Genomic DNA, 14,238 nt, shown 5'->3' with positions numbered 1-14,238 from the left:
AGCATTTTATTAAGACTATAAAGAAATAAGATGACAAAGATGGAAATAAGTAACTTGAACTCGGAGGAAGACTATGTAATTATTTCCAAGCTGCTGGGGTCCAGTTACAGTATGTTTGGGGTAATATGTTGAAAAATTGTCAACTCAAATGACTTTGTCACTCCAAAGTCATTAATTACTGTTAAGTCCCATGTCAGTCAAGAGCCAGTAGTGAACTATTGGCATTACTCTCAATGAGATGTTTCTATCATGTGCGTTTGTTACTGTTCTGACTGAACCAGAACATCAGGTAAATCGTAACAGACATTTCCCCTGACATCCGCCAATAAATCACCACAGGGAGAGGGGACAGTTTTAGCCCCAAACACCCCCCAGAGGGAGGAATTGTTTATTAGCCAGACAAGTCTAGAAGATGACCCTAATATAACAAAGGACTTATACAAAATATAACAATATAACAAACAGAGAGAAGAGTAGTGATTTCAGGGTAGGATGCCCCAGGAGACCTTGCCAGGGAGACTGGCTGCCAGAGCTCTGCAAGGGGGGAGACGGGAGCAATTTCATCCCACAGATGGATGGCCCTCTCTGGGGATGAGCTCTCTGTCGAAGGCCCACAAGACATGCTGGTCCTCTCTGGGTTTTTGTTGTTTTGTTTTGTTTACAACCAGTGGTGTAAAGCATTAACAAAGACCACCTGGCACTCATTTTGTCAGGAGCTGAGAGCGACAACTGGATATAGGAAAGGGAAAAATTTTCTGAAAAATTATCTCAGCTTAGTTTAAGCTTGGTTATATTCCTCATTTTCTCATCTATGTTCTTTATAAAAATGTATCTATCAGGGTTACTAATGAATAAATGCTTTTCATTTCCCTTTACCTTATCAGTGACCATTAAATGGATAGTTACATGCCTCCAAGGTAAATAGATAACAAGACATTCCTTACTTGGAGACTGGCAAATCTATTAATGAAGACACCTGGGAAAACAAGTAGACTAGTTCCTCATTGCACTAGTATCTAAGTCCAAAGAGTAATATAGTAGGCTTTTATTTCAACTACATAGACCATGATGGAGAATTGTCTTTCAATGGCTGACAGCAACCAAGAAGTATGGCCCACTGGTATGTAGAAAGATATTGGTTGAATTCTGACAGTCACAGAAGCTGTATTATAGATGCTTATACTAAGGTAAACTAAACTAAAAAAAAAAAAAAATTATGGTCCTTTATCCCTTTCCTTCCCCTCTCTCTCACACAGTGTTCAGTGTTCTTTTTGCCAAACATAAAATACAGCTTAGTAAGCACATAGAAGTATTTTCTGCTGGCTACACCATTGGAATGATCTTCAACCCTGTTTGATTCCAGCAATAATTCAGTAATATAATCTTCATCTTACAAAAGGGTGGGTAACTGCACCAAGAACTACAATGGAGGGAGAATATAACACCCTTATCACCAGGTATTGATAGAGTTCTAAGGCACAGCCATTGTTTGGGCAATAATCTACAAACTAATTAACTAACTAGCAATAGCTGCCCTTCCTCAGCCCAGGTAACTCATCAGTATCAGCTCTTCTAAGTCACCCACAGCTTCCCCTTCCACCCATGGTGCAGAGATCAGGTTGCAGCCAGCCAGCCAAGTGTCAAAATAACTATCAAACAACTATTTTTCAGCCAGACAGGAGCCACAGCAGGGAACATCAGCAGTGTGGGGACACAACAGTCCAGATCTCTTTCCCAGACCTCACCACAGTCTCTGATGCACTTTGTGTACAGGAGACCAACACTGATACCCACCACAAGAGCCTCGCAAACAGCTTTGAGGAATCCTCTACAACACTGACTCCTCATAGCCAAGTAAAGTGCCACCAAGTTTCCCTAGTGTTTCCTCAAGCAGAAAAGGACAAAGCCTATCACAAAAGCAGCTCTGGAGTGCTGGCAGTGACGGAAGAGCAAGGTCACCATTCCCCCTAGTCTCTACCCATTGGCAAGGCAGGATTCAGTGAGAACACATAATTACTGGTCCCTAGCAATGCTATGTTCAGCACACATCACTTTACGGTTCTGCCCAGGGCACCTACAGAAGTTAGAAGTTTCTCACCTTCACGTCCAGCCTTCTGAGCCTATGCACAATCTTGCTAGTGAATGCTCTGCTTTTTTAGTAAGCATAGGACAGCTTCCACACTATAAGCATGTAAAGTCTCAAGTTCCTCTCATTTTCTCTAGCCTCTTCCTCACCTCCCACTGTGGTACGACTTCCCTATGTGTCCTGGTTTCAGCTGGGATAGAGTTAACTGTCTTCCTAGTAGCTGGTACAGTGCTATGTTTTGAGTTCAGTATGAGAAGAATGTTGATAACACACTGATGTTTTCAGCTGTTGCTAAAGTAATGTTTAGACTAAAGTCAAGGATTTTTCAGCTTCTCATGCCCAGCCAGCGAGAAAGCTGGAGGGACACAAGAAGTTGGCACAGGACACAACCAGGGCACCTGATCCAAACTGGCCAACGGTGTATTCCATACCATGTGACATCCCATCCAGTATAGGAACTGGGAAGTGGGGGTGGGGAATCGCCCCTCGGGGACTGGCTGGGTGTCGGTCGGCGGGTGGTGAGCAATTGCCCTGCGCATCATTTGTACATTCCAATCCTTTCATTATTGCTGTTGTCATTATTAGTGTTATCATTATCATTATTAGTTTCTTCTTTTCTGTTCTATTAAACCGTTCTTATCTCAACCCACGAGTTTTACTTCTTTGTCCTGATTTTCTCCCCCATCCCACTGGGGGGTGGGGGAGGAGAGTGAGTGAGCGGCTGCGTGGTGCTTAGTTGCTGGCTGGGGTTAAACAACAACACTACCTCTTGCTGAGGACACCACCAAACCCACACTGATGCGTAGTTCCAGCAGCTGGTGCTGGGACAATGGTATTTTGCCACTGTGCACCCGTCACTACAGCTCTTTACCCTTTCAAAGACTTTTTCCACTTTCCTTGCCTAACAGCCTAACATGTAATATATCCTTCGTAAATCATTGTTAGTTATGATTTTCTGCTTTTGATGTAAAACTTTTCTCTCAGATAATCTACATCCATTTTAATTTACTGTTATATTTTCAGAAATAAATAAAAACTTAAATTCTTACCTTAAATTTATCAACTTCTGCCTTTGAACATGTTGCATGATAAGATAACACCTGCCAAATAACAGAAGATAAAAAACCATTTTTGTAGACTTGACAAGTAGAAATAATAGGGCTCTGTACTGCAGTCTAATCAATGATGTTTAAAACAAATTTAATTAATATTTATGCATGGTAATCCAGTTCTGAATGACAGCATATAATAACTAATTGCGGGTTATCAGGTATACATGTGGCATTTATGTTGCAGGGAATTTTATAGGACATCATGGACAGTAAGTAATTTAATATTATAAGCATTCCTACATTGTTCTCCTGGAGTTCTACAATTAAAAGAGAAAGAATTTAATGTAAAAATAACAGCAGATTTACAGACTTTAAATAATGCCTTTTCCCATACCGCAAAGCTTTAATGCCTTTGCTAGTGGCATATCACTGCATGCAAATTAGCACCTCTATGCTCTGCCTGACATTCTCTTCAATACCATTCTGGAGATGAAAGCCTCAAATAAAATGCACAAAGTGCACACCTCCCCTTATTACCTATAAGTATGCATACATTTAACATGGAATACATTATATCCTTGCGTGATGATACTAACATTGAACAAGCATTCCAGAAGGTGCAAGAGCCACCCTGTGTCCTGGACCCACCAAGGTCTGACTGCGTGTGGGACGAGGTGCTGGTCCATGAGGGGGCTCACAGGGCCAGAGCACTCCTGGGACAGGTCCTTCTCACCACACAGCAACACCCCATCTGCGTATGTGCTAAAGCTTTGAGACATATTTCTCATTTTGAAATTGTTTTCATCTATGAAAGTCTCTGTTACTCATATCCTAAACCCTATCTCAAGTGCCCTTGGCTTGCAATACCTTGTGGCAATAAGTCCCAATATGTATTTACTCATATCAATTGTAAAGATGTCATATTTTACAGTAACAGGAAATCATTCCTGCTCTATAAAAGAATAAATAACAAACACCAATTCACTTGTTCTATCCCACATTTTACTTTCTGTAACTATACATCATGTCCTTCCTCAAACAGTATCTATTTTTCTGTCCAACCATATTCTAGCTTTTCTCAGAAATCTACAAGATTAGTAAAATCGTCTTCTGCTATGACAGATTACACTTAATACCAAAATTCTTGTCAAGCTTCTCCTTTATCTGCACTTATTACATCCCTCTAGATTTTTACAGTCTTCCTTAATGTTGATAATTCTGATTTTTTAATCATTTGCAAATTTTGCATCCTTAATATATAAAACAGTATTTAGCCTGGTTTTGAACCATATGGCATCCTACTCTCAAACTTTACCCATATTTTTTTTTACATTTTGGTCTTCTGTTTATTAGTCAATCTTATGAGATTTCTACATGAAAAACAGTATCTGTATATCTGGATAAGAATCTTATTATGGTATATATCAAATTGATTTATTTTACATCTAATATCAATGTCATTTTCAAATGCCATTCATTGCCATCCTAGCTAAATACATAAATACTAATAAAGTATTCTATTACTGAAAAATGGATTCATAGTCCTTCAGCATACACCATTCCTTTGCTCAGTACTTTTCTGCTGTATCTTCAATCACTTTACACAAATATTATCATGGGTTGTTGCTCATTTATAGAGAGAATTACTCTTCACTGAAGCATAGTGGCCATTTATCAAACTTATAATCTACATTCAAGCTACATGGCTATTAGTCTTTTTTAGATCAAAGAAAGAAGCTGTATTTTAAACCAAGAAATTTAAGTTTCCTTGATTTCAGTAGTAAATAACAAACTTCTATGTTAACTTTCAACCCTATGTATCTGACTGTGATATTTGGCACTGCTTGTTTTTCTTGCCACAAGGAGTATTCATTCTAAGGTGTCATATTGCACAAATATCCAGGGCATGTGAGGGTTTAGAGTAATTCATGAGTATGATATGTAAAGAACAAGGAACATTGCAGGACGCCTGAAAAGGAAAGCTTTTAACTTTTCTTCCTAACTGAATACATATACAGGAATAATTAAAAAAGCCACCTATATTTAGAATGTTTTTTTAACACAGTCCTATTGGGTTCAAAAAGCCTTAACATGCCTATGTGCTTTACAGGATAGGTCCCCATACATAGATAAATACCTCCAACCCTAAAGCAAAGAAAAAAAAAGCCATCTTCATAGCAATCCAGTTTGATTTGATTCTTGTTTTAATAAAGAATAATTCATATCTCAATCAGGCCAATGCTATTTTTGTGGCCTTATTGTAACAGTGGGTATTGTATAAACTCAGAGGAGTTACACAGTTAAAGGGTACACACACGAGGGAGAGCTAGATCATTTTCTTCTCTTATCACATGTGAAATTTAAAACAATACTGCAATCTTAGCGACATTACCCTTTCATCAGAGGAATGTTTTAAGATTAATCAGTCTTGCATAATGCTTTTTAAAAGAACTTAAATTTCATTCAAGCCATTCTTAATTATTGTTTTAGTAGGAATAACAAATTTGTAAAGCTATCCTCAAAACTCCAAGCTTTGTTCTCACCAAGATTATTTTTAATATTATTATGTTTAAAAACTCCAGAATATAATAGACAATAGTGCTTTATTGTTGAATTAGCTTATAGAAGCTTAAATAATCATGATTTTTTAAAATGGTCTGTATTTTTGTTTTACAGGAGCTGGTAGATTTCATTCTTCATGAACGGGGAGGGAGAGCAGAAACAGGAAAAGAAATTCCTGCAAAGGCAATAGGCAAGAAAAGAGAAAGCTTTCCATCTATTTAGCTAGTCTATATGTATTTTCTAGAAAAACGTGATGTGTTGGAATGCTAGGACCTTGCATTATGTATCAGCCTTGACCCACAGCAGAGCTCTTACTGAGCTGCCAGCCATCCTGCTTTCACATAATTCAGGCAAGACATATATTTGGTAAGGGTTCAGCAGATGTTGCTTTTGATACTAAAGAACCCTGTGGTGATGATGATCACTTTTTTTCAAATTTTGTCCTGTTCACGGTATGTTTTACTTACAGTTTACAACACTAGAAAAACAAGCAGCAGCTATCTAAAAGATCAAATTCTAAAGAATTTTCAGTTACTGATGGACAAAAAAAATAAATTTAATGCCTAGATTAATTCCTACACTTATATTTGCAAGAAACTAGATTCTCCATCATCACTGTCCCCTTTTCTAGTGTAAAAAACCTAGGCAAATGAGATACCCAGGTTCAAAATTACTTAAGCTGTGCACAAGCTCCACAGCTAAGCATACCCTGAGAAAGTTTCCCTTCAGCATTACCTTAGTAAGACAACACTCTAAGGTGCAGAGAGGTAGATATAGGAAATGATGCTAACTATAATAAATTCAGAAGCAGTAGGTTCCTTTACATGTGACACTTATGAGCAAGAAAATGCTTCATTAAGATATACACATACATCAAGAGCCACAGACTGTTTTGCCCAGGATTTCTTCACTTGGTCATACATAATTGTGTTGTTGATGCCCAGGCCACAAAAAATAACAAAAGCCTAAAATTAGAAAGAAAAAAAAAAGAAAAGAAAGTAAATAATAATTCAATTATAATACAAATGAAAAGGTGAATGCTGACTTGATCATGAAAAGGAATTGCATGGAAATATTAGGAATAATCATGCTTATTCAGGTTATCTTGAGAACGCATGCAAGTCACTGGCCTCAACAAGATGAGAAAGGTCAGATGCAAGAAACTTGTTTTAATTAGGATGCAACCTTATTAAGTGAGAAGTTCTAAGAATTAATGGCAAACCGCAAATACAGACAACATATTCTTCCCCCCCTCCCTAGAGTAGACTGAAGCAGCACTACCCAAAACCACCAAATCCTGCTGAAAAAGTATGTTATTTTTACAAAATTGAATGCCTCTTACTTCAAACAGTCGCTGGTCAGCATCATCAAAGGGTTTCCCATCAAGCCTGTTCAACACTTGAGCTACTCCTTTAGAAAGAGTTAATATGAATTATAATCTTAATTCATTAATTTACAATGCAGAATATTTTATTCATTGGTAAAATTTAAAATACATCTTTCAAACTGAAAAGCAAAACTGCAAATATTTATTCTCAAAATCATTAAACAGATTTAAACATGAGAAGTTGATTGTTTTGATACCAGGACTCCGTTTACTACTTTCATCTGTTATTCTTTACTCTCCAAGTATAATATTGCAAATATAAAAGTTACTCACAATGCTTTTCACAAAAGGTTAAAGATCTCTTTGGGAAAGGACTTGAGCACTTTGCTAACAGCAATCATGATGTAAGTTGTCCTAGAAATTTGGAGTTACTAATATAATTTGCTGAATCAGTACCTTCATTCCTAAAATCTTAGTTGGCTTAGCATCACCTGGGTATATAAGTTGGTTTTTTCTCATGACTCAATTTTTTCTCATTGAGCCAACGAAAAAAAAGTCATTTCCTTAAACCACTTAGAGAAAAAGCATTCAAAGCTCTTGGCTCTAGCTGCACTAATACTGAATTCTACTGCAACAAACCACTTCTATTTCATTTAGCTACAATATGCCCTTAGAGAAATATCATAAGAGCTATCAGCAGTCAAGGGTTCAGTTTCTTTCTACCTCTTTAAGGCAATACGCACTTCACAACAAACAATGAGTCATATTTTTTAAAAGACTCAATTCCCACATCATCTCTGCTGAATAAGCTCAAAGATCCTGATCCTGCATGGCACCGAGTGCCTTCAGCAATGAACTACTGATCTCGGCTCTCACTGACAGCCACAACACACAGGGATGCAAGTCTCACCCTGCCAGTTTAAATCGCTATTGCTTTGACCTGAATTCTTCTGTGAAAAGCTAACAGAGGAATCTGGCACTGTTATTTACACATGCCGCTCCTTTTTGTACCAAAAGCAGGTAATAATGCAGGGCCAATTGCAGGTGTACCATAGCTGCGAAGCATCCTATCAAACAAGCAAGAAAACCTTGTCATGTCAGGATCCAGCACACACCACTGCCACAGGCAATTCTAACAGCTGCCACAGCCTCTCCAGTAAATCTTCCCTGACTGTAGTTTATCATCTAAGAGGGAAATGACCACTTTGCTTGACTGCAGAAACACTTGCCCGAGTTATGTACAAAAAAGGGAGACCCAAGAAAAGTATCAAAGCATATCAAACATTTTTAACTAATATTGTTAGAATTTCTGTTTTCATCTCATTAGTCTTCAAGTTTCAGTACAACATATAACTTAACAATGACACAATGGGAAAGCTGAAAATGTCCATACAGTATCCAAGCCAAAACATCCCTTCTTGGATACTTAGCATGCATCCTAGGTACTGTAACTTCTTAACAATATTCAGCTGGGAAAAAGAAGAAAAAGGAACACAGAATTAAAAGGACAGAATTAAAGTTACATTAGCACAAAAATGATGCAGCTATGAGGAAGGTCTTACCAATTATTTGGTGGTTGCTATTCCATATAGGGACACACAGAACAGACCTTATGTGAAAGCCAGAAATCTGGTCAGCCTAAAACATAGAAATGAGAGCTTCCATTAGCGGTAGGTACCATTTGCAGCCTTTCACATTTTAGTAATAGAAATGTCAAGGAGTAAGTTTACATTTACAAATTTAATTCCATATGAATCAGCTCTCACTCAGAAAAAATTTCTGCTGAAACCTCATTCACAGGAAGACTAACCAAAAATCATAAGGATTATTCTAAAAATTGCCAAAGAAAATACAAACATCGCCACCTTTGCCACTGAAAGCTTACACTATTTGACTTTGATTTGGAATTAAAGACAAAGAGCAATTGAGGCAAGGTCCAGACAATTCCTGGATTACTTACACTGGTGGATTAGTAGAGACAACCTCCATTGCATAGGCATGCCTTAGAAATACTCTTCCCAATTGTCAAATTGAAATTGGATTTAACAAAGGTATAAAAGGGGGCTTACAGGAAATACACATTTTCAGAAGAAAGGCAAGAGTATGTAAGGATGATTGTAGAGAAGTGCAAGCTAGGAAGAAATGGAAGGATGGGGTCAAAACCAAGATTTGAGATTTTCTCTGTAGGTTTAATTGGACCTGTAGTTCCGAAGAGAATTTTCTGCCTCATATCATTTTCTATCTAATATAGCATAAAACTTTGCAATTTATTATAAGTGTCACTGATTCTCTCTTTTCTGTGGTTAATAAGCTTTATTCTTTAGGGTCATTGCTGCAAAATCTGAAGCAAATAAAATATTTTTTCAAAATAGAGTGAGAGAGTGGGATGACCCCTCTCACAGGAGATCAGGAGACCTTCTCTTACTGAAACTGCCAGTGCTACAGGCAATGTGTAATAGTAGAAAACTAAAAAAGATCAGCAATAATTCATATACTGGAGGCAGGATGGGATCACTGTGCTCTCCTAGCAAGCAAAAGATGTAACTCGGGTTTTAACTAGAGTACTTCTTATTTGTACATACTCAGAACTCACCACCGGAATCAGCATGGAGTGCTACCTAAAATCCATGGGAGGGGGGGAACAATTGCTTCAGATGTATATCTTAAAATGAACTCAGTGAAAATACTTTGGCATTAAATTCTCAGTGAATGAGTTGAAAATTGAGCATCAACATTTGAAAATGACAAGTAGTGTTCTGGGAGAAAAAACAGTGTTTTTAATAGATGCAGAGAGCAGAATATCTGTTCATAACTACAAATGTATGTTTGATTCTAAGTCATAAGTGATATGTTCCTCTTACTACACTTGACTGTAGAAATAATTGATTGTAACAATTGAATCCAAGAATTAAATTTTCATAGGAACCCCCGAACAGAAAACAATTACTGCCCTTTGTATTAAGTGTTCTCTTTTTCTCTATAAAAATTGGGCAGTGCCTCTAACTTGGAAAGGACTAGCTGTGAAACAAATAAGAGATAGGTGAATTATTCAGGACACGATATATTGAAAGTACCACTGCAAAGATATCAAGGATTGGCATGCTTTACTTTAGCATATCTCTTTGGCAAGAAATAGACTCCAGGCATTAATTGTACTTTTTGAAATTCTGAACAAATTAGCATCAACACAAGTTTTCTTGTACACTTTTACAGCAGGCCCCTTTTATTTTCCTTGTTTTGACAAATTCTGCTGGTTTGAGAGAGAACCCCTCTAATGACACATGGAATAAAACTGGAACGAAGCAAACTCTCAATATGAAACGCTTCCAAGCACACTTATTGTAGTAATATAGTTTAGCAAGCTTGCTGACCAAGGCTGTCCACTGATTAATGTGCTGCCCAACTGCTGGCCAAGCCCCCATTAGTAATATTGTTTCACTGGATAGAATTCAGTGAAGATTTTGTCCTTCCATATGCCTCTAACACTTATTTAGATGTTAAGTACATGTATATGTTTTTATCTGTACCTACACCTTCCTAACTGAGCCTGAAATTAATACCATAGGATACATAAACAGCTTTTATTAGGAGTGATATGTATCTTGGAGAAATAACTAATCCAGTGTGTACATTTTATTTGTGCAAATTAAAAGGTTAGTTGTGTTAGTTGAGACACAACATTTGTGTCTCTAGATACCGATTCTGTTTACACTCTATGTGTGTACGGTCCCAGTCACCCCAACGGATAACAATGGTGCTGCTAACACTGAACACCAACAGTGGAATTTTCAGCAATAAACCTCGATTTGCAAAAATATCAAACCACTTGATAGAGGAAGGTATCACTTACAAATAGAAAAAAATTAATCATGGACAGACTAAGTAACTGCCTAAAGTCATACACTAATTCAGCGACCTGTGTTTACTTTATAAAGCCATGTCAACATCAGCAGACCAGAAGGAGGACATACTGGATAGAAAAAAATAATTCAAAATAAATATTCACATGTTTTAAAGCCATTTGGATACAATGACAAAATTGTGTTATATTAATTGCAATGCCAAAAATATGATGTATATTTACATTTCTAAAAATCTCTTACTTCAGCATCAAAGCGAGGATCCTGATAGGCATCGCTAATGTTCACTGGGAGACCTGTGGAAGCTACGAGTTCAGCAATGCTATTATTTATTAGCCAGTCAGAATAAGATGATGATTTCTCCGTGTTGTCTTTGAAACTGTCAAAAGTCACAGCAAGGGAAGAAAAGAATACAGTCAACGTTGCTTGGAGTTCAGCATGTCTTACAGGCATATTCACAGGAGCAGCAGAACCATTCACAGTTATTAATGGTTTCTAAGAGTTATCTACGGAACAATTATTCTGTATTTATTGAAATGGTACATCAAAAATTCTCTCCTTCGCACAATTCTTTCTATTGAAAATAGCATTAGTCTGCCAAGTAAAGTAAACACAGCATTTAATAATGAAATGCATTTATACATGAATCAAGAGTGGGATTATGTTCCAAGTTTCTGCAGGACAGGCCTCCTCATCAAAAGCAACCAGTTCTAAATAATATTTTCTGTAGAGCTACCTGAAAGTATATAATTTTAAGATTTTAATTTTTCAAATTAGTCTAGTAATTTAGGGTATTTTTAATTCATACTTCCAATAATTCTCCTGTCAAGGGAAATGCCTTTTTTTTTTTATTTCAGTCTGAAATGCCAGACCTGAATGGCCAAAGAAGGGATCATGAAATAAATCTTAAAATCAATAATGTAAGTGTGTTGCAGCAGGTGGATCCAAGTAGACATACAATATATGAAGGCTTCCTTTTTTTTTTTTCCTGGCTGAGCTTCTGCGACCACTACTGAGGAGCTAGAGAGCTGTCAGTAAATGAGCATAAGACACCAGAATTATGTACTCAACTCACCACACTCCACTGCTGCTTCTCCAGAAAACTCAGTATCTACACAGACCTTAAAGTCCTCACCTTATACCTTATCCAATCAGCAGGAAAAGTTCTCTTTGACTTATTGCAGACAGGATTTTGACATTGGCAAGCTGTAGCTATTCATGTGTGAATAAACAAATGCACGTTGTCTTAGTTTTGAGAAGAAAACTGATCAATTTTCAACATCTGAGAAATATTACTTAAAAAAAAGTGACTCTGAGCAGCCATGAAGAAGACTACCAATAGCTTGAACTTCAAAGTAATTCACATGAATGAAAGAAGGATACACAGTAAAATGCTTGAAAGACTCAATCAAAGTGAAAGGATTGATTTTTGTTAGCTGCACTGATTTTCTGGAGACTAATTCAACTAAGTCACTCATTTGAAAGAAAACTCAATATTCTTAAAAGACTATAAAGATAATAAAAATTTACACAAATAAATCTAAGTGTATCAACTTTCATTTGGGATAAGAATTTTGAGTAACTGTAATAAATGTTATGTGTATAGTTTGACAGGAACATTTACAGGGATATAATGTTTTCTGAGCTAAGTAAAAACTTCAGGTTTATAATTTAAAATTTATTTCAGGACATCAATACTTGAGAAGCAAAGAAATCTTTAAGGATAAGAATCTAATTTCAAATGCATAGCTCCCAGTTCATACCTTAAAAATCTGGATATTATCATTATAATATAAGACACTTTAAATTGGGACTGCATTATGGGTGTCAAGCATTTTAAGCAGCAAATGAATTCAAGTAAAAGAAACAAGATATAATTCAGGAAGAAGTTTTAAAAGTATGTTCTACTATGTTGTCTCCATTCCTAGCAAGTGCTTTACAGCTATACTATGGAAGAGAGGCACTCAACTTTCACTAGGAGGAAATATCAATTATTAATTCTGATGCAAATCACAGCCAGCTGGCTCACTCTCCACACTGAGCAGCTCAGAACCTACTCTAAAAATCACAGGCAACAATTTTCTCCAAACTGTGGAAAGCTGTGAGTGAGTCCTGCTGAACTGATGCAGCCAGCTGCATGCCACCATCTCCCTGTCGTGCCCCCACACTAGCAGGAGCACTGCACGCCAGGCAGGAGAGTGAACCCACCTCAAGACCACCAAGCAGTGCTGCAGGCTGCTCTTACGCCTTGCTGTCTTCCCCAAAGCCTCCCTGACAGGGATGAAAGAAAGTATGGTAGGGAAGTGGCACAGCTAAAATCATGGGTACCTTCAATCCTCTGTAGTGACATGAACCCTTCCAGCTCCTAGGACTAGAAGAGCAGAAAGATGCCTTAAGACGCATAGAAATACTGCAGGGAATGGGGTGATACCTGAGTGCACATCATCTCAGGGACAGTGGTGGTGAAACAGCAGTAGCAGGGATTTCAGCACTTTCTCTGTACCAGCCCAATTGGGCGCAAGCACAGATATTTTCTCCCATGCAACCCGCTCTCTGGCTCAGGCAGCTGACCTTTCCACTACCACTGGTACTCAGGTTGGAGAGCTTCAAATCTCAGCTACATCATCTGCCAAGATTACTTCTGTGCAGGAAAGTCATAGACCATAGCACCTTCCCTCAGCCTCATCTTCATCTAGAATACATCAGAACTGAACCCTCAAGGCTTCTAAGATTTATGTAATCTTTTTTCAAAGGGAGAGAAAATTTAGGAGACTTGACAAACATGTACTTCAAGAACAAAATGACTGGCAAAAACAAGAGCATCAGTGTACCATTATGGATAATAAACAAACTTGATCATGGTGTGTGCTGGAAAATTGCAAACTGAACAGGTATTTCTTTACAACCAACGGCAAGAAAAAAGATACAAATATTTATTATAATATTTAGGGACTAAACAGGTGAATTTCTATTAGCCAGATGTAAGAAGGGCAAAAGAAAAGCCAATTTATTCTAAAACTGAGGAAGCATGTTAGGACATGAAAAGTTAATACTGTCCTTGGAGCTTCTCTCTCTTTCAGATAAAACTTATAACAAGAACTGTTCTCTGCCTATAATATCTTCAGATTTCCACTAAAATTTCAAAGAGATAACATTTATCTTCACTGGTGTCACGATGAAGAATCTCATCTTGCCATTTTTTTCCACATGAAACATCTCACAACTTTACATCAGTTATGGCTGCAGAATGTAGAATGAAAAGGGCAAAACTCACTGGAAAAATGCTCAAATGTCAAGGGCTCACGGCATTGTTCTGTATCCTAAATAACCTTTGTTTTCCCACTATAGTGC

At 37.4% G+C, this 14,238-nt stretch overlaps 1 protein-coding gene across 1 annotated transcript in view; it reads right to left on the bottom strand.

Moving 5' to 3' along the window:
- PDE11A (phosphodiesterase 11A) overlaps positions 1-14,238 on the bottom strand; it is a 143,422-nt gene that overhangs the window by 59,491 nt on the left and 69,693 nt on the right. The window contains exons 6-10 of the mRNA XM_049808666.1: positions 11,131-11,266; positions 8,590-8,665; positions 7,043-7,110; positions 6,573-6,665; positions 3,136-3,186 (exon numbers count right to left, since the gene is read on the bottom strand). Of these exons, the coding sequence (XP_049664623.1) occupies positions 3,136-3,186; positions 6,573-6,665; positions 7,043-7,110; positions 8,590-8,665; positions 11,131-11,266 (424 nt within the window). The remainder of the gene's footprint in view (positions 1-3,135; positions 3,187-6,572; positions 6,666-7,042; positions 7,111-8,589; positions 8,666-11,130; positions 11,267-14,238) is intronic.

The sequence above is a fragment of the Accipiter gentilis genome, chromosome 1 (assembly GCF_929443795.1).
Source record: "Accipiter gentilis chromosome 1, bAccGen1.1, whole genome shotgun sequence".
NCBI lineage: Eukaryota > Metazoa > Chordata > Aves > Accipitriformes > Accipitridae > Astur > Astur gentilis.
Note: the sequence above shows the minus strand (reverse complement) of the source record. Positions and strands in the feature narration are given on the sequence as shown.